Genomic DNA, 19,737 nt, shown 5'->3' on the forward strand with positions numbered 1-19,737 from the left:
CCGCGAGTCCTCCGGCGTCAATCGCCCAAACGACTCCTAGGCGTTAAACGCCGGCGCCTCGCGCCCACCAATAGGCGACGACGGCGACAACGACGACACTCGATACCGCCAGACGGCGCTCCGGTCGCCTACGGTATATAAGGAGGCGACGCAGCAAACACAGCTCAGATTCGACCCTGAGAAGGCGCTAGTCGCCTGACAATTATCCACGCGCCGGCACCAGCATCACCACGCCGCGGTTTACAAAGGAGCGACCTTCCCCTCCTCCTCCGGAGGACGGAAATAACCAGGCCACGCAGACGAGCCCGAAGAAGCTGAGGGACCAGGGGACGCAAGCGAAACACCGGGGCGGCCGATCGACATACAATAATGTATACACAGACACACATACAGATGTATAACCTGTAAATATATGTATATAATGTATATCTGTCTCCTATTGACTACCCTCTTGCGATTCACTATCCTTGGGCCTTTCCTATGCGCACCCTAACCACAAGCGTAAGTAAGTTAAGATATAAGCGCCCATAAATTGGTGACCCCGACGTGATCGCAAAGGTAGTACAATGGCAACGGGAGGCAACGGAAGAATACAGATAACCGAGGAAAGCGTGAGCAAAGTCGCAATACGCATACCTCCGTTTTGGAGTGACGAACCCGAGCTATGGTTCGCACAACTGGAAGGACAATTCGTCCTCAGTGGCGTAACTCAAGATTCTACAAAGTACTCATACGCCATCTCACAACTGGACTCTCGTCAAATAAAAGAGATCAAAGACGTCATCACCCAGCCCCCCGAAGCTGACAAATACGGGACTGTCAAGAGAGCTCTTATACAGCGAATGTCTGTTTCCCAAGAGCAGCGTACACGTCAACTCTTGGAGCACGAAGAATTAGGAGATCGCAGACCGACTCAATTCCTGCGACATCTCCGTACACTAGCGGGTGAAAACATACCCGACAGTCTGCTGCGTACTCTCTGGCTCGGAAGACTGCCTACAACAATGCAGACTGTGCTAGCCACTCGAGCCGAAGATCCCCTTAACAGCGTAGCTGAACAGGCCGATCGCATCCACGAAATGACCAACAAGGCCGTTGTAGCAGCCACAGCTACATCAGCAGTCCCGAGAGAATCACTGGAGGCACAAATCCAGGCTTTGACAAAACAAGTCGCTCAGCTCTCCACGCGACTTTCGAGGGATAAATCTCGGCAACGCGGTAACGACAGAAGTCGAAGCCGAAGCCGCAGCCAAAGCCGCAACCGCGGAACGTCCAAGGAAAAGAAGGACGATAAAAACGACAAGCATTGCTATTACCATAACCGATTTGGTGAAAAGGCGAAGAAATGCACGCAGCCGTGCACCTACAAGTCGGAAAAAGACCAGGGCGGTCACTGATGGCGGCCAGTAGACCAGCCCCAAGCCCTCGCCGCCTATTCGTCACATGCAGAGAAACTAAAAAGCGGTTCCTAATCGATACAGGATCAGACGTGAGTGTATTCCCTCGCTCTATGACAGCAGGATACATCGCGCCTACAACCTACGAACTCTACGCCGCTAACGGCTCGACAATCACTACATACGGCTCGACCACATTACAGCCAGATCTTGGGTTACGACGTGCATTCCCATGGCGTTTCATCGTCGCTAACGTCACACAGCCCATCATCGGAGCCGATTTTCTCGCCCACTATCATCTCCTACCGGACCTACAAAAAGGCATCCTTCTCGATGGTAGGACGAGTCTACGCATAAAAGGCACGGCAGAAAGAGGGGCTGCAGAATCGATCAGAGTGTTGGCAATCGAAAACGAATACCACCGAATCTTGGCAGAATTTCCAGAGATTACAAAGGCTACTACCAAGACGCGTACGGTAAAACACGCCACACTGCATCATATCAAAACCACGGATGGCCCGCCAGTAGCATGCCGTCCCCGTCGGTTAGCTCCTGACAAATTAAAGGCAGCCAGGGCCGAGTTCGATCTCTTGCTACAAGAAGGGATCATACGACCTTCAAAAAGCCCATGGTCAGCACCGCTACACATGGTACCTAAGAAAGGCAACTCCTGGAGATCTTGTGGAGATTACAGGGGGCTCAATGCACGAACGGTACCGGATCGATATCCGATCCCACATATAGAAGACTTCTCGCAATCATTACACGGGAAAAAGATCTTCTCAACATTAGATCTTGTGCGAGCATATAACCAAATACCCGTTAACCCGGACGACATTCCGAAGACGGCTATAACCACGCCCTTCGGTTTGTTCGAGTTCCTTTTCATGCCATTCGGGTTACGCAATGCCGCACAAACTTTTCAACGTTTCATCCACGAAGTCACAAAGGACCTGGATTTCTGCTACGATTATATTGACGATGTCCTCGTTGCGTCCAAAAATGAAGAAGAGCACAAAGAGCATTTGCGCATATTATTTAAAAAACTGCAAGAATACGGTATCATTCTAAATCCTGCCAAATGCGTCTTCGGCGCGAAAAAGGTCCTGTTTCTCGGCTACGAGGTCTCAGAAAAGAGCACACGACCTCCGCCAGAGAGGATCGAAGCGATCAAGAAGTTCTCGAAACCGGAGGACGTCCAACAACTCCGACGATTCCTGGGAACCCTAAATTTTTACCGCAGATTCATCCCCGAAGCCGCCAAGGATCAAGCAATTCTAAATGGCTTACTTGGCGGCCCGAAAACGAAAAAGAAGGCTCCAATAACTTGGAACGCTGAATTAGAAGCAGCCTTCGAAAAATGTAAGGACAGCCTGTCTCGTGCAACTATGTTGGCTCACCCGAAACCGGAGGCAGAAATCATCCTTACAACTGACGCATCCGATACAGCCATCGGAGCAGTTATTCAGCAGCGGGACGGAACAGAATGGCAACCACTAGCCTTTTTCAGTAAAAAGCTGAATCCGGCTCAGAGGAAATACAGCCCATACGACAGGGAGTTACTAGCAATCTACGCCGCCATCAAACACTACCGGCACATGCTAGAAGGAAGGCTCTTCACGGTCTTCACTGACCATAAACCGATCACATACGCTTTCCAGCAGGATCTACTGCACAGCTCTCCCAGGCAAGCACGACACTTACAATACATCGGTCAGTTCACCACCGATATACGCCATATCTCAGGCAAAGATAACGTCGTCGCTGATGCCCTCTCAAGGATCGAAGAGATTCACGCAGCAATCAACCTAGAGGATCTATCCAGAGCACAGGAGGAGGATACCGAGGTCCAAGACCTATTACAAGGGAACTCTTCGCTCAAGCTCACTAAGATTCTGATACCTGGAACCAGTGCAGCACTGTACTGCGACACGTCAACCCCAATAGCACGTCCCTTCGTTACGCAACAATTCAGGAGACAAGTGTTCCAGTCATTGCACAGCTTATCGCATCCAGGAGTTAAAGCGACAGCAAAATTAGTCGCACAGAGGTACGTCTGGCCACGCATTAAAGCCGACTGCCAAGAGTGGGCACGAGCATGTCTCGCCTGCCAAAAATCGAAAGTTCATAGGCACAACCGATCGCCTCTCGGACAATTCATCGGCCCCACACGACGGTTCGAGCATATTCATATGGACCTCGTCGGACCATTACCTGTCTCAAGAGGCTACCGATACTGCCTTACAATTATTGACCGGTTCACCAAATGGCCTGAAGCCATACCGGTTACAGACATTACTGCAGAAACAGTCGCCCAGAATCTCTTTACACACTGGATTACGAGATTCGGCACACCTACGCGGGTCACTACGGATCAGGGGAGGCAATTTGAGGCCGACCTGTTCCGTCAGCTTACAAGGCTCACAGGCACTACGCATATACACACGACAGCCTATCACCCCGCAGCCAACGGCATGGTCGAACGCCTGCATCGGCAGATTAAAACGGCCATCAAATGCCACGCAACGGAAGCTTGGACCGAAGTATTACCCGTCGTCATGATGGGCATCCGAGCAGCATTCAAGGAAGATCTCCACGCAACTCCCGCGGAACTCGTCTACGGAGAGACATTGAGACTTCCGGGAGAATTTCTACAAGAAACTCCACAACCAATTGATACAAACGACTTCATCCAAAAACTCAGACAAACGATGCAAAGTCTACGGCCACAACCAATCAAGAGGCACGGTTCGCCCGCTACATTCGAGCATAAAAATCTTGAAAGCTCCTCACATGTGTTCCTCAGGCACGACGCACCAACGCGGGCTCTGCAACCCACCTTTGATGGCCCATACGAAGTCCTCAGCCGAGGCGAAAAGGTCTTTAAGTTACGGATTAACGGAAAGTCCGTCCACGTAACAACAGACCGTCTTAAACCCGCCTACATACTGGTAGATCACGAGCAAACCGAAAAACCTCCAGAGAAGCTCCAGCACCTTCAGCCTGACACTCCAGCACCTACGGAGGTCAGAACACGAAGCGGCAGAGTATCGCACAAAACCGTGCGATTTCAGGTAACATAATACAACGAAGGGGGTAATGTGGCGGTCTACGCCACCGAAAAAGCGCGTTCGCGCACCTAATTGTGCAGCGCACCGACTTACCGACGCGACGGTAAGTTCGCAGCGACGCCGCTACGCGCCGCATCAAGAAAGCGGCTAACTCGTGTTTCATTTACAACCAGGCATAGTATAATAGGAGGCTCAGCGGGAGCCCAAAACCAGTTCCTTGGCGCCAGTCGCCGATATCAGTAGACAGAACTCTTCGCGCAAGAAGAGTTCGTAACCCCGCGGCGTTAATCGCCACAACTTCTCGGCGTAAATCGCCTGGAATCCTCGGCGTCAATCGCCGCGAGTCCTCCGGCGTCAATCGCCCAAACGACTCTTAGGCGTTAAACGCCGGCGCCTCGCGCCCACGGCGTCAATCGCCGCGAGTCCTTCGGCGTCAATCGCCCAAACGACTCCTAGGCGTTAAACGCCGGCGCCTCGCGCCCACCAATAGGCGACGACGGCGACAACGACGACACTCGATACCGCCAGACGGCGCTCCGGTCGCCTACGGTATATAAGGAGGCGACGCAGCAAACACAGCTCAGATTCGACCCTTGAGAAGGCGCTAGTCGCCTGACAATTATCCACGCGCCGGCACCAGCATCACCACGCCGCGGTTTACAAAGGAGCGACCTTCCCCTCCTCCTCCGGAGGACGGAAATAACCAGGCCACGCAGACGAGCCCGAAGAAGCTGAGGGACCAGGGGACGCAAGCGAAACACCGGGGCGGCCGATCGACAGTACCACATAAAGTATACACAGACACACATACAGATGTATAACCTGTAAATATATGTATATAATGTATATCTGTCTCCTATTGACTACCCTCTTGCGATTCACTATCCTTTGGGCCTTTCCTATGCGCACCCTAACCACAAGCGTAAGTAAGTTAAGATATAAGCGCCCATAATATTCTTGATGGGTAAAAAAGAAAAACGTTTTTTCTATTATATGACTGCATGGTTTAACAAAAAAATTTTTTAGAAAACGCTGTACGGTGTAAAAAATAGTATTAATTATATTTATATATATTTTGTAATAATAATTGTAAAGATAATTAATTTTAATATTATTATTAAAACTGTAACAGTGTTATATGAGAGCATACAATTTAATTCTAAGTAAATTAAACAAACAGGGTTTTAAGCGATGCGGTAATATAATAGCAAAAGCAAAAGTTGTTGCGTTCTTTCGGCAGCGAGATGGGCTCGCGTCGCTGAAAGATGGATTTAATGCGGCGTGCTACTTCGGCGAGGTAATGCCGATATTAATCTGCAGAGAAATATTATGCTGCAACTATGCGTAATTACGTTACATAAAACAAGATTATAGAATCCTGTGGTAAATTACTTAACAGCGTCTGCATCTGTGCTATCGAGGATAAGCTTCGTCCACTCGATATAGACTTACAAGCGGTAAGTCTGTACATAATTGAACAATGTATATAAATTGCGATAGTTTGTTTTATATCCGCATGTGTATATAATATATTATACATGTCAATTAATATGTAATTATTATGTAATCGTGTATTATAATTTGTTTCCAGTCATTTCCAGTCTCCAACGTGAAGGAACGCAATTAGCTTCGAAACAATCTTCTCAAAATCAGAGACGCATATACATATTTATTGTAAAAAAGCACGTCGCACACATAGTCGCAATTAAGTCAGATAAGAATCAAAATGTTTAGATTAACGTGCAGACGTTCTTCGCGATTTTTGGGATAAAACGATTACAGTTTAATTTTGAAGATCGTCATCGATGCATCATCCGCTTTAGATCGTCCGACTATATACCAGACCTAAAATCCGTCCTTTCATATCGCGAGTGAAAATTGTACAGAACGGTTGTTTATTCAAAAATGATTTAAAAAGCTTTTGTCGTTCGAAAAGTCACCCTCCTGTCCACCCTATATGCGCGATCGACACCCCTTTGCACGCGCGCGACACAACAGCCGTCCGACGTTTCTCGATACAACGGTTAATGACGTATACGCGATGACAGGGCGAGTCTCGGTCCAGCGGAAGGTCGCTCTCGCGCTCTCATTAGCCTGATTGTTCATCGGCAGATATAAATCTTATCCCTACACGCCGCATTATATAGGGCGATGGTCTCCCTTCTCCCAGCCGGCCGGGCGTTATCGATTGTTACGAACACCGTCGCCAGAACCGTAGCCGAGGATCGCGGCGCCTACCCGCGAATTATTTCCTACGCCCCCGTTTCCGAGAAGCAACTGAAAAAAGAAAATCTCATATTAATATATAATTATTGTAATTATTAAAAAAGTAAGGAGAAACCAGCGAAATCTGTCGCTGCCTAAAATTTAGCGAGAAGCCAATAATGGATCCGCGCGGAAACGGGGCAACGAACGATCACGACCGCGATGTAGTCTGCGCGTGGTTCCGCTGTCGAAGACAGAGAAACGCGATATGTGTTCCCGCAGCTTCCTTTCATCTCGCTGGATAAAAGGGAGATATCTCGGCGTACGCGCGCGACGCCGCGACGCCGTCGACTTCCCGTCGATCGGCGGGACGCAACACGCATGACGCCGGCGAGAAGCGGCGCGGGCGGACGGGTGACGGGTGGGCCGTGTGCCGCGTGGACCAGTTACGGGTCTGCCCCGTGCCGTTTGATAACGCGCTAAATGTACGCTATCCGCGCGCGAGACCGCGCGCCCGCATCATCCGCAACCCTCCGCCGGCTGCGCCAGTCGCACGTTGGCCGATGACGGACGCGCACGGGGTGAAAGTGAACGCGTCTCCGACCGGCGGCACGCTACTCCGGGGTAAGTGCGACGATCAGCGACGATATCCTTCTCTCTCTCTCTCTCTCTCTCTCTCTCTCTCTCTCTCTCTCTCTCTCTCTCTCTCTCTCTCTCTCTCTCTCTCTCTCTCTCTCTCTCCTCGCGAAAGCCTCCCTTTTGGGAAAAACTTTGGATTCGGTCGGGGCGACCCCGGACCGGACCTCCCTCCGGGAAAACCGACGACCGGGAGTCTCTCCCGACGTTTTCGGCATTTTTTTCGGAAATTCCGGAGAGCTGGCGAACATTTTTCTTCAGACTCAAAATTATTTACTGTAATATGTTCTCTGTAATTTATTCCGCTTTCAAGTTAAGCGAATCGGACGGAACCGTTTTGCATATCTCATTTTGCACTTCCAAGCAAAAGGAATATAAGAACGGAGCTTGACGAAGCTTTGCGCGAACCTGCTTTGCGTTTTATGGAAATAGGAAATAGGAGTAGTGCGTTTCAGCCGCGAGAAACGAAGCGGATCCATTATGTATCTGTATTACGGAGCTTTTTTTTTTAAGTGTGAGCTGAGATTGTGTAATTTTCGAGAAATGCATTTTTGTCCGAGACTTCAAGACTAATATTCGAACATCCCGACGGGTAGTTTTAAAAACATGAAAATATCTCAAGTTTGCTCCGTGTGTCTTCTTATTACAATCGTCTCCGTATCATAAATTACATTTGATATCTTTTTATTTTGAAAATAAAAAGATCTTATCTAAAACTAAAATAAAGATACATATATTTCTCCGAAACAGCCCTTATGGAAAAATACTACTGAAAGACAATCAAATTTAAAATAAAATCACTCGTTTTAAGGATCTATATTTTTTATTGTCACGCTAAAGAAGGTCCTAAACTTTAAGACCAAAATGTCTGTAATTTGTGTCTATGTTTGTATTAAAGTTACTTTTTTGTATTTTATATTGGCGTTTTGCTCTTATTTGCCTTGTATTTTAAATTTGACAATTTTTTTTACTTATTATTAATTATTGTATTATATGACGTTATATGTTCCTAATTGTGTTTAGACTGCACTTGAAAAAAACTCAAACCTAGAGTCGAAACGTAGTGCTTACTATTTATATTGTTGCCGGTTAATATTTTTTGTTTTTAATCACTGGCGAAGGAAGTTCTTTTTTCTATTTTAAATTTGATTGTACATCTTGAGAGCGTATTCCTTGTTTCGGACTACAGAAATACTACTGCAGTTACGAAAAAGAATACACGGGGAAATTATAGCGAATATTACAATAATTGCTATAATTTTGTGTGCTTCTTTCGTAACTACGTTAGCTTTTTCCACAAGGAAAGGAGACACGCAGATGATTTATCCGAATATCTCCACATGACAAATTTCTCCTTCATCAATTCCTGCTTACATATGTAATTGGGAAATTAGACATATACTCAACTAAATTCTTGTTCAATTTAAGCTCACGTTTTTTTCACTGCCTAGGTAGCAGGATATTAAGCACGTCTTAATGAAGTATTGATGTTAACATTTAATACGTTATTAATAAGTTTTTTGACGTCACTCTGTTATTTGGGTGTCTTCACTGCAAATCCAAGTGTGTTATCTTTTACATACAAGAAAACATCTAAAAATAACACATTTGACTGAAGCTCCTTTTACATATTTCTTCATGTGTCAAATTACGTTATATATAACACGTTCAATCGTTCGATATTATAAATATGGCGTGATTCAAAACGGCAAGAAATGTGTGAGAAAGCTTCAGCCAAAATAACACACTTGAATTTGCGGTGTTCTCTTTATAGGGGAAAAACCCCCCGAGTACGGTCTCCGCAATTCCGTCTTGTATTAAAATTTAAAAGGGAGACTGATACACCGGTGGTCCTTTAAATGTCGCGGATGCTATCGCGTTCGATTTTTCACCCTCTGCCGGATACACCAGTTGCATTTCCGCGCATAATTCACGAGCGAAGATTATTCCCGTCTGATCACACGGCCACGTAAACAAGATATCGGAATATCTTTCAGACGGTATCGGTGCGAGCGTGTCGACGTCGATGAGGCTGACAGTAGAAGACACCGCGGCGATATAATGGCATCCAGGAGGCCGACCAAGTACGACGACTCGTAAAAATCGACGACGACGACGACGACGACGATGGAATTGCGCAAGGGCTCCTGGAAGATCGTGATCCTCGTGTGCGCGTTGGTCATCTACCTGTGGATGCTCTTCGTCGATCACTCGCACATGCTGGCCGACATATCGCAGAGGATCACGCTGCAGAAAACGCGGATCTCCCCGAGGAACGTCTTGTACCAGGGTCCCGAACGATCGAGGATCGAGCAGGCACTTCCGGACGGCCGGACGGACCTGAAAAGACCGCAGCCTCTCTCGTCCCGAAACGCCAGCGGTACGCCCGAAAGAGGTATATCGGGATATCAGATAATAATTAAGCAACAGGGTCTGGTACCAAGCCGGCAATTACCGACCGCCCTGATAATCGGCGTGAAGAAAGGCGGGACGAGGGCCCTTTTGGAGTTTCTGCGATTGCACCCCGCGATTCGCGCCGCCGGCTCCGAGGTTCATTTCTTCGATCATCATTACGTTAAAGGATTCCGTTGGTACAGGTGCGTGCGGCTAATCGTTTCAACGATTGAAAGCGCAACACGACGCTGATCCCATTTAAAAAGCTTTAAGACCTCGACATTACGAAGTTCTGAGATATAAGTTTGAGCTTGCTCCTCCGCTAATACTATACTTCTACATATAAGTGTATAATAGGCCAATTCCGTTTAGTGACACAAGTCGACACAAGTGTCGTTCTGTCTTTGTTATTCATTGAATGCTAAGAAGGATATCCTAAAAAGAATTGGCCCATTAACTTCTGAGTAATAACTTCTTCAAGCGAAGATATAGTTTTTGTAAATATAAACGTATAAACCCATCTACAAATCTCCTAATTTATTTTATAGTAATTTATTATAAATAATTAGTTATAAGTGATTAACCCGTGAACGGGCGCCTGAGGTAATTTTTACAGCCCAGTATCGAAAAAATAAAGCTTTAAATATATTATATTTTTTTAAATCTTTCTTTACTTTTTTCAGAAAATGTTGAGTGAATCTATACATTGTCCTCAAATACTAATTATTCACAGAACAATGAAAAATATGCAATGTGTAATTAATAACAATGACTTTTAATTGAGGTGTAAAAATCACTTTAAGTGACCATTTATACAAAAGAAAATTTGGAGCCCGTTCCCGGGTTAATCATAATTATTTTATTTAATTTTTTAATAACGTTGGTATACAATAAAACACGTTGGTGTGTAATTAGGCGCAGGATGCCGCCGACTCTGGTCGGTCAGATCACCATGGAGAAGACGCCGTCGTACTTCGTGACGAGCGAGGTGCCGAAGAGAGTGAAGCACATGAACCCGGGGATGAAGCTGATCGTCGTGGTGAGGGACCCGGTGACTCGGGCGATTTCCGATTACACGCAGGTGAAGAGCAAGCGTCGGAAAATGCCGCGCTTCGAGGATCTGGCCTTCCTGAACGGCTCGAGGATCGTGGACACCTCCTGGATGCCGCTGAAGATCGGGGTCTACGTGCGGCATCTGGAGCGGTGGCTGCAATACTTCCCGCTTACGCAGTTCTTATTCGTGTCCGGCGAACGTCTGATCGCCGATCCGGTGATGGAGATCACCCGGGTGCAGGACTTCCTGGGCCTGAAGCGGGTGATATGCGAGAAACACTTCTACTTCAACGCCACTAAGGGCTTTCCCTGCTTGCTCAAGTCGGAGGACCGCGCGACGCCGCACTGTCTCGGTAGGGATATAGTCGATCGAGAGGGAGATGCGCGGATAAATGAACTTCTAGCACGCAATTATATTTGTCATTAAAAATCCATTTTTGGAGAAATTATAAGTAGAATGCGTTTCATAGATTTTAGAACGCTATATATGTCTTCCTTTGATTTTAAATGGTATAATACTTCTTCAACAAAAACGATCAAGCTCTCGGCGGTCTTTCCGATTAATCTTTTACAGTAAAATTTCTCAAACTTTTTATAGAATGTATGTATCGTTTGATCTCTACTTGTTTGCGCAGAATATTAAAGAATCATTATGTAACTTTATAAGTTAATTATTCATAAATTTAATATTAAATGATTGCTCGTTATTTTTTCAGGAAAAAACAAGGGTCGCAGTCATCCCTACATCGATCCTATGGCGATTCAACGTCTTCGAGATTTCTATCGGCCGTTCAATCAGCGATTTTATCAATTGGCGGGTATGGATTTCGGCTGGTACTAAAATCCACGCGTATCGCATACATACATATCGTAAGCAGGAAAACGGAACGGAGTCAATTCTCGTTGTGTATCAAGTACTTATTGGTACTTGTCAAATACGATATCTACTACGCCTGAATATCTGTAACCTGTGTGATAGGAACATATATATTACAGTCATATCATCAGAGCGCGCCGCGTTAGTCCATATAGCGTTCGAACGAAACTTTTCCGAAATCTTGCTTCCGATGATGTAGTCTTTAATTTCATCAAGTTTTAACCTTCTCAAATTGAATTGCAAGAAAATACATATCTTTTTGTTATATTCATTTAAAACAGCGTTATTATAAAATAATTTAAGAACTCCGTATATAATAGAAGTCATTATGTGTTCCGTTTGTTATTTATATCGTAGTTAGATTATTTAATTTTGTAATTTAGTAAATACTAGATTTTGCCACCGTAAAACGAAAAGAAGGAACGATATCTCTAAAAATTATGAACGTACAGTTGCCGTCCGGAAGTCTTTACGAAAAGAAACCGTGACATATCTATAATTATCCTATAATTATTATAATAAAGCCACAATAATGAAATTATATCTGAGAATATTGAAGATACTTCTATACGCAATGAAAAGAATATAAAATCTGTATGAAATATATATTATATATGATATATATATTATATAATAATGCGAGCAACATGAATAAATTATAGTTATTTCTACTAAATAAAATAAATTTAATTTAATACATCGTAATTAGTTGAACCGAATCTCAATATTATTATAGGATATATTTATCGGTTATTTACTTAGATTTTTAATTCTGTAGAGAAATCACACAATAGTGCAATATTAATATATAATATGTATTTCTTTGTAGTTTGATGAATTCATGTGAAATGTAACAGCGAACGCGATTATTATAACAATTATGCAACGAAAGGGCAAAGTGATTAAAAAATTTTTATCAAGCAAAAATTTATTCGCGCTGCCTATATTATAAAAATTGTCTCAAAAACTTTTGAAACAGCTCTTTTAACTATATTATCAAAGTTTTAAACAATTCACGTGTAATTAAAACGAACTTTTTAATTTTGCAATACAAATTATATTATCCACCTAATATCATATGCATTATATCGCACAAAAAGGAAGAATTTATATATTATAATAATATATAATATTTCATTATAATTGTAAATTATATTTTAAAAATTAATATTCTATATTTAATTCGCATATATATATACATAGTTTCTTAAATTTTTTTATATTCGACACTCGATAATCTCAGTCTCTGCGCCCTCGTTAACAATCCAATTGTGCATTTGTCTTTAATATAATGTATAGTATGACAATGACGAATAAGCATAAAAATAATATTAAAAAATTCGCTAGTTCCTAAGTATTAAAATCTAGTCAATGCAATTAGAAAAGGTACGCGCATTTATATATATGGAGTAGCTGGATATATAGGAGACCTCTGACATAATTAAGTTACGAGTCAGAGATTTAATTATGCGGAGTAAAATACGAAGACAGAAATAAGGACATTTTTTTCTTTAATAATTACATATTGAAATCAGTTTTCTCAACGAAACATGGATTTATTTTTAGCCCGGTAAATAGTTAAATATCATCAATTCTATTATATTTCTGTATAAGTCAGCGCTTATAAGATAAATTTAATAAGATCAGTAAATCAGGAAACATCCGAACATAAAGAAGTTAATTTGGACGAAAGGTGAAGATATCGAATTAGTCTGTAAGTTCAGGCAATTAGTGCGTACGTTAATACATTTTGTATGTAAGAAAGAATAATAATTAATGTATTTATTCAGCGACGATTGGAGGGATGTATTTATCTAGTACGTAAGAATGAAAGTAGATGTTTAGCGATACGATCGTGCGAATGACGAATGATGTAATAGTGAAGCACAGTGCTTTTGCTCAAATTGTACCACAGGAGGCTGTCAATACTAATATAAGTATTTCGTACATTGTTTTGAATATGCTTTGAATACAGACTGTTTGACAAATAGAGACAAAATATGTATATAAATGTTATGCAAGATGTCCAAAAGTAACCGCGATTCATCCAATGATAGATGCTATATAAATAGATTCGGATGTCTTTTTGTAAGTAGCTGTCGATTATAAATAGCACGCTATGTAGAAACCGCTTGATCCCCAAATCCCCGATCCCATTTCTTTGGTGTTACTTCATCTTTATGTCACTGAAGATATTCGATACTAATTTGCTTTAGAAATCATGGGCATAACTCGTATTGTTCTTTAGAGGAATTTATTAATAGAATATAATTTGTAGCGAAAAATATCTATGCACAATATAAAGTATAATGCAGTTGTACATGAATTAATATCTTCGGCATATAAATTCCCATATATTTTTCTACTATTACAAAATAGAAGTTCAAAATTATTTGAAAATAAAAATATGTAATAACGGCGGCGCTGTCTTTTTCAGATCACAAGATCAATTAGATCGACTGCAAAGGAACATTCATCGCCGCAAAGTTTACTACATTAAATCAATATTATATATCAGCACTTTAGATCCTTGATGATCGCATTATAAGGGCGACGTAGTAAATCGAAAACTGTGCATTATAACTCAATTGTTCTTACGCGTTGCATATTAGAGGAAATAATAGGCCTGTTCGTTTTCGCTGCACTTCTGAACTAGTGCAATAAGTTAGAATGAAACAAATATATGTTCTTTCATTCCAACTTATCGCACTAGTTCAGAAGTGCGCAACGAAAACGTACAGACCTATTATTTCAGATGTGATATCGATACTTTCCAGCGGAATATTGTTTCTTTGCAAGATCCTCGATCCGAATCTTTAAATTTCTATAATATTAAACCCATCTCTAATATTTATACATTGTACGCATTCTAAACGCTTCAGAGATTCTTTCTGGATATCTATCGAGTATTCGCAGATCGTTCATCTTCACTCAGATTTCTCCCAATTAACAAAAACATTTGTTAAACAGTCTATTCTTAATCTGCTCAGGCTAAAGGAAGGGAAGAATAGGCTATAATTCTTCACTCATTAATTTCCTGTATTCTTGTTGGTCTTGGACCATTTTCTTGAATACGCGATACTTCCGAAAGTGATATCTGAAATAATTAAAAGCAGATACATATGAAAAATTAGATTATACGATAAATCACAAATAATACATTAATATAGAAATATCTCCTTTTTTTTAGTAATCTTAAAGCCCTTTTATTTTATCCGAACTTTAAGTAAAAATGCAATACTTTTTTGGACTGTTCTCGTATTTTTTGCACTTATAAATTTTATATTTACTTGTAACACTCGCTCGTCGGTTTCACTATGTTCGCCGATCCCGCCATTCTCTGGACAGTCTCGCGCATGGAATATTTTTTCGTGGCACATGCACCGAGGATCGCCGCGCCTACCAAAACCGATTCTCGCTCCACGGGGCAAAGAACCGGTAACGCTAACACGTCGGCTTGTATTTGGATAAATAGTGGATTCTGACTGAGTCCACCGCAAACTAATATACTTTCTATATTATGACCGGCCGCCGATAGGACTTCTATTATATGCTTTGTACCGTACTGAAAAATTAATACAATGTTATAATGTTAATCAAAAAATGAATTATGTTACATTACTAATTATCGTATCTCCTAATGCATTAACAACCAACGTCTTATCTACAGAGTTAAAAACTTATCGCGAATAAGATGATTTTAGTAATGAAAAAAATCATTTTAATATCTAATTTTTAAATCTATTAATTTTTCAAAAAAATATTCATTCGTTTCCACATAAAATAACAAAAAGATAATTGATTTAAATAAATTTTTTTTATATTGATGAGTTTTAATGAATTATTACTTTTAATTCATAATAACATACCGTTAGTGCCTGCACCGCTGCTAAGTATAATAACGCTAGATTCTCCTCATCCACAGATAAGGATAATCCGGATATCTAAGATGGATAATAGTATAAAATTATATCCGTATTAAAGACATATTCAAGACTCAATAAAATACGTATGTGTCTCAATACCATTCCTTTTAGCGTTGGATCGGCAAGAGGCGAACGATTACCGTGGAAATCCGGCCACACGTGTATATCCTTCGTCAGATACGACACATTCTGCAGATTTTTCTGCTCAGCCATAACGTGCAACAATTCGGACAAGTATTGTTGAATGTGTCTGGAACAAATGACTTTCGTATACATAACGTTTCACAGTCTCGTTTCGATAAACTCACTTATTGCCGCCCAAAGTCTTCAGGATTCCCGGCGTCGCGGGGTGCGTGTCGATAACGTGATCGAGTAATTTTCCAGTGGCACTTTGACCTCCCTCGTTGAGCCAGAAACCGGGCACCATCGCGCTGAAGTACGGGCCCCAAACGCCATTTACGAATATCTTGTTTTCATTGACTATCATGTGACAAGTCGAAGTGCCGCAAATCAAAGCTAGACATTACAAAACAATTTATGCTGATTCTTTTTCTTTGTAGCTTTGAGCAACGCATATCGTCAATAGTATCTTGCGCACCCAATCGGTTGGAGAAATTCGGGGACACATCCGACGCGTAACATCCGATCATCCCGAGACCACCGGCATGTGCGTCGATCAGCGAGGTCCCAACCGGTGTATCTTTCAATAATCCCAATTCTGCCGCGGCTTTCGCCGACAGTCCGGATTCAATCGCATCACCAGGTACCCTTACATCGTTACCTTGACATTAACATTAGCTTTTATTAAAATAAAATAAGAATTCAGTCATATACACAGTTCTTGTATAACACGTTCCAATTATACTAATGTTTCGTAATATCAAAGATAACTGAATACTTTACAATTTGAATTACTCATACATATTGTTGGAGTTGAAACTCTTTATCATTGATGAGAATTATTTTTCATCGTTATTAAAAAACATTTTTCTCTGTAAGAACTTGATTTTTAGTAAATTAAATGACAACATACCTATTTTTCTCCAATTATCTTTCTTCAGGTCCCGTAAATTGAGCTGTTCAAAGAAATCTTCATCCCATCCGTTTCTACTATTGGGATTGGCGCTATAGTTCCACTTACATACTAACGAACACAACGATCTGAAACAAGAATTAAGAATTCGAACTTCTCTCTCCTGTCTTGTTTCTCATTTATTAAAGAAATTAAGCATCAAAGATTCATACCGCGATTCCGATTCAGTAGCTTTCCACGTTAAAAAGTCTGGCAGGTCAAACAGGAGCGCCGCCGAGTTCCAAGAAACGGGTAAATTTTTTTTTAGCCACAGCATCTTCGGCGTTTGCATCTCGAGAGAAACTTTGCCGCCTACATATTGCAGTATATCGTGAACCATAGAGTTGATAAGGTCAGCTTCCTCGTGCGCTCTGTGATCCATCCACAGTATGACATTTTGTTTCTCCTGTCCTGAACAATTAGCGCCTCAATTTTCCACATCACAGCAATACTACCGTTACGTGAATTCGACACGAAAGTCGAAATAAGAAATATCCGCCAGTTATTTTCTTTGTACCTGTAGGACTAACTGTTACCGGTGAACCCGCTTCATCCACAGCCACCAATGAACAAGTAGCGTCGAATCCAATTCCCTTGACATTCTCTGCGGAGATGTCGGCCACAACCGACTGCGAACAGGACAAAAATCAGATCTCAAAGCCGGATTTGTCGGACTCGCGATATCGCGCTGCGAGGAAAATCTCACATATTCACCTTGACAACGTGGCACACGGCGCTCCAAATGTTATCGGACGATTGCTCGTAGAAGTTCGGTGCAGGATGAAATATCTCGAGCGGGCACGTAGCCACCCTCTTTATTTTCCCGATCGAGGTGACCAGAGCCGCTCGGACGCTTCCCGTTCCCACATCCACGCCGACGAAGAAGTCCATGTCCGTCGCAGCTGTGTCTCCGGATCGCGTCCGCAATCTCGCGTCGAGCAAAGTCATCTAAGCGCTCCGCGCCGAGCTTAGGCATGAGGCTGTAAGGAGGAAGCAACCGTCAGCCAACCATACCGCGCGCGTTAATCATTGACACATATTCTAAGATGACATGACCCTGAGATAACATTAATTGCGAAGGAGATACGCGCGAAGTGAATAAAGACTTCGAACAGTGTAGCAACGTTATCAGCTAATACTTCTTTAATCCAGCAACACACATGCGGATAATGCGCCACATTGGTGAACACGACGAGTCGAACGTGATTTACTTGCTTCTCGCGGATCGTCATCGCATCATCAGCGGCCACGAGTAGAGCTTTAAATAGCAATTAGCGTGATGTGTACACGTGCGACATATGGTGTGTTCCGGTACCTTAAGCAACGAAATTGTCTCAGAATCACCAGGCAAAAAATTATCTCGTTCTCTGCGACGTCACAATCGTCGCTTAAAGTACAGAGACGTGGAGGAACATCCGTGTATCTCTCTACGCGAATTATCTCCGGCAGGCTTACCACCGCCACACGTCCGCTCCGTTATACTTACATATTCAATTAGGAAACTCTTTTTTGCATACTCCTGGTGAAAGTCATCCGAAATGACGCCGCGGCGACGGCAACGTGGACATCGCGACGTCACTCGCGCTTCTTGGCGAGGAAGCACGCGGGATCGATGCGTGACGGGCGTGAAGAACGTTCCGCACGGTCGTTGCGCGGAAACCGCTGCATGTTCCTGGCGCGTACACGCGTGGCTCACGCACGTGCACCGTGCCAAGCCGTGCGCTTGATACCGACGCGACCCAGCCGTACCCGACTCCGACGCACGTGCACCACGTGTAGCCGAGAGCGCGAATCCGCATCGTCCGCTTCGTGCTCATTTTCATTCCCGTTGGAGGAACGTTCATACGATCGTACGTCGTCATTCTCGACCTTCCCCGCAGCACGCCGAGCATTCGGAACCTTGGTCAACGTCATAATTACGGGCCAGGAATCGCGTTCGCCGCTGAGTTAACCTGAAACCTGAAACATGGTGCGCTTCAAAAACAGGTGACAGAGGATAAAATTGCCAAGTTTTCAATTTTTCACGACGAGGAATCACACTGTGATAACATTTCTTCATCGCCTGTTACTTACGGTCTTTAGATACATCGTTTTCACAATAAAGCCGTACGACGACAAGGACGACAAGCAGGCGGCGTGGAAGAATACACATGTGTCTAATGCGATTAAACGGAAGGTGCAACAATTGTACGGCGACGTGGGGGTAGCAGCGATAAAGGATGGCTTTGATGGTAATTTGGCGTTGGACATTACGACAGTTCTTTAGACAAACGTATTTGGTTTCCTACAATTAAATAGAGAAAATGTCATCTTTGGTCAGTCTAGATCTCATAATCTAAGTAATAATATTTCTGTGCAATATTTTATATTTTTCCCAACTTAGCGAACTATTATTTGTTAGTCTTGAAATTTTTTTTTGTTGGAAAAGAAAATTTATATTTAACAAACATCCCTTTTAAATCGATATAAAGAATTTACTTGGTCTTTATTTATGTCTATAAAATAAAATATGATAAAACATTTTTTCTCTTTTGTACAACAAATTTTTAGCTTGTATATGTAGAAGAAACCTATATAAACTGAACTATATTTTTTCTTTATACGTGCGACAGTTATATAGACACGAATGTGTAATTGTATTAATTTCATGGATTTGAATGTGTTCTCAGCGTAACTTTTTTAGTCCGAAATGTCTAAATATACAACCTTGTCTTATGTCGCAGCTAAATACTGCAACGTACAAACGAAAATAGCGATAGTGAGGCTCAGGCATGGGCCTCACAAATTCGCGTTGCACGCTATCCCGCTAATAAGCAACGTAGGGGAGCGACTAGTCAAGACGAAGATCCTCTACGTCGGAGCGACTCTGAAACACTGTTTTCTCTTCGTCAGAGTAAGCATGCGACATTCGCCTATATCTCGCTCGCGTCGACGAAGTCCAGTTAACAAAGAAAATATATTACTTCGCCTTCTCTCCTTCTCTTTTAGAAACATCAGGAGAGGAAGCTGGAACGATTGTGGTCGAAATTGCCAACGGAAACCGACCGAAAACGGATGGAGGACCTCCTGATGACCTTGACGCCCGCTATGAAAGACCTCGCGTAAA

The 19,737-nt window shown here is 42.8% G+C and overlaps 4 protein-coding genes across 8 annotated transcripts; 3 read left to right on the top strand and 1 right to left on the bottom strand.

The window, feature by feature from the left end:
- The first annotated feature begins 566 nt into the window (after positions 1-566).
- On the top strand, positions 567-1,397 carry LOC143907955 (uncharacterized). The gene has a single exon (XM_077425103.1). It carries the CDS (start codon positions 567-569, stop codon positions 1,395-1,397), a length of 831 nt encoding a protein of 276 aa, XP_077281229.1.
- A 5,679-nt stretch (positions 1,398-7,076) lies between these two features.
- On the top strand, positions 7,077-13,904 carry Hs3st-b (Heparan sulfate 3-O sulfotransferase-B). Its single transcript, XM_077425404.1, has 4 exons — positions 7,077-7,297; positions 9,307-9,906; positions 10,619-11,109; positions 11,473-13,904. The coding sequence occupies exons 2-4, from the start codon at positions 9,437-9,439 to the stop codon at positions 11,595-11,597; spliced, it is 1,086 nt and encodes a 361-aa protein (XP_077281530.1). The 5' UTR covers positions 7,077-7,297; positions 9,307-9,436; the 3' UTR covers positions 11,598-13,904.
- Positions 13,726-18,847, bottom strand: LOC143908090 (FGGY carbohydrate kinase domain-containing protein). Of its 5 annotated transcripts, none has more exons than XM_077425397.1 (13): positions 18,705-18,847; positions 18,118-18,590; positions 17,843-17,946; positions 17,346-17,611; positions 17,149-17,260; positions 16,805-17,042; positions 16,593-16,720; positions 16,158-16,340; positions 15,868-16,075; positions 15,659-15,809; positions 15,503-15,577; positions 14,924-15,198; positions 13,726-14,730 (listed from the first exon to the last, which is right to left on the bottom strand). In XM_077425397.1, the coding sequence occupies exons 4-13, from the start codon at positions 17,577-17,579 to the stop codon at positions 14,646-14,648; spliced, it is 1,689 nt and encodes a 562-aa protein (XP_077281523.1). In that variant the 5' UTR covers positions 17,580-17,611; positions 17,843-17,946; positions 18,118-18,590; positions 18,705-18,847; the 3' UTR covers positions 13,726-14,645. The 5 variants fall into 5 exon arrangements, with proteins under 5 accessions (XP_077281523.1, XP_077281520.1, XP_077281522.1 ...); XM_077425394.1 differs by having other exon boundaries at positions 17,792-17,946; XM_077425396.1 differs by lacking the exon at positions 17,843-17,946.
- On the top strand, positions 18,598-19,736 carry Pop5 (POP5 ribonuclease P/MRP subunit). The gene is made up of 4 exons (XM_077425105.1): positions 18,598-18,617; positions 18,714-18,862; positions 19,355-19,524; positions 19,620-19,736. Exons 1-4 carry the CDS (start codon positions 18,598-18,600, stop codon positions 19,734-19,736), a joined length of 456 nt encoding a protein of 151 aa, XP_077281231.1.
- Position 19,737: the final 1 nt, after the last annotated feature.

This window comes from Temnothorax americanus, unplaced genomic scaffold, assembly GCF_048541705.1.
Source record: "Temnothorax americanus isolate GAGA-0224 unplaced genomic scaffold, ASM4854170v1 Scaffold9, whole genome shotgun sequence".
Taxonomy (NCBI): Eukaryota; Metazoa; Arthropoda; class Insecta; order Hymenoptera; family Formicidae; genus Temnothorax; species Temnothorax americanus.

What these genes read in the sequence shown, in the direction of transcription:
- LOC143907955 (XM_077425103.1), top strand. Translation starts at nt 567, where the DNA reads ATGGCAACGGGAGGCAACGGAAGAATACAGATAACCGAGGAAAGCGTG.
- Hs3st-b (XM_077425404.1), top strand. Translation starts at nt 9,437, where the DNA reads ATGGAATTGCGCAAGGGCTCCTGGAAGATCGTGATCCTCGTGTGCGCG. An exon ending in AAAGGATTCCGTTGGTACAG is followed by an intron (nt 9,907 to 10,618) that starts GTGCGTGCGGCT and finishes GTGTGTAATTAG; the next exon opens with GCGCAGGATGCCGCCGACTC. An exon ending in CGCGACGCCGCACTGTCTCG is followed by an intron (nt 11,110 to 11,472) that starts GTAGGGATATAG and finishes TTATTTTTTCAG; the next exon opens with GAAAAAACAAGGGTCGCAGT.
- LOC143908090 (XM_077425396.1), bottom strand. Translation starts at nt 17,579, where the DNA reads ATGACTTTGCTCGACGCGAGATTGCGGACGCGATCCGGAGACACAGCT. An exon ending in ATCCAACGCTAAAAGGAATG is followed by an intron (nt 15,578 to 15,658) that starts GTATTGAGACAC and finishes TATCCATCTTAG; the next exon opens with ATATCCGGATTATCCTTATC. An exon ending in CAGCGGTGCAGGCACTAACG is followed by an intron (nt 15,199 to 15,502) that starts GTATGTTATTAT and finishes TTAATTTTTCAG; the next exon opens with TACGGTACAAAGCATATAAT.
- Pop5 (XM_077425105.1), top strand. Translation starts at nt 18,598, where the DNA reads ATGGTGCGCTTCAAAAACAG. An exon ending in ATGGTGCGCTTCAAAAACAG is followed by an intron (nt 18,618 to 18,713) that starts GTGACAGAGGAT and finishes TACGGTCTTTAG; the next exon opens with ATACATCGTTTTCACAATAA. An exon ending in ACTGTTTTCTCTTCGTCAGA is followed by an intron (nt 19,525 to 19,619) that starts GTAAGCATGCGA and finishes CTTCTCTTTTAG; the next exon opens with AAACATCAGGAGAGGAAGCT.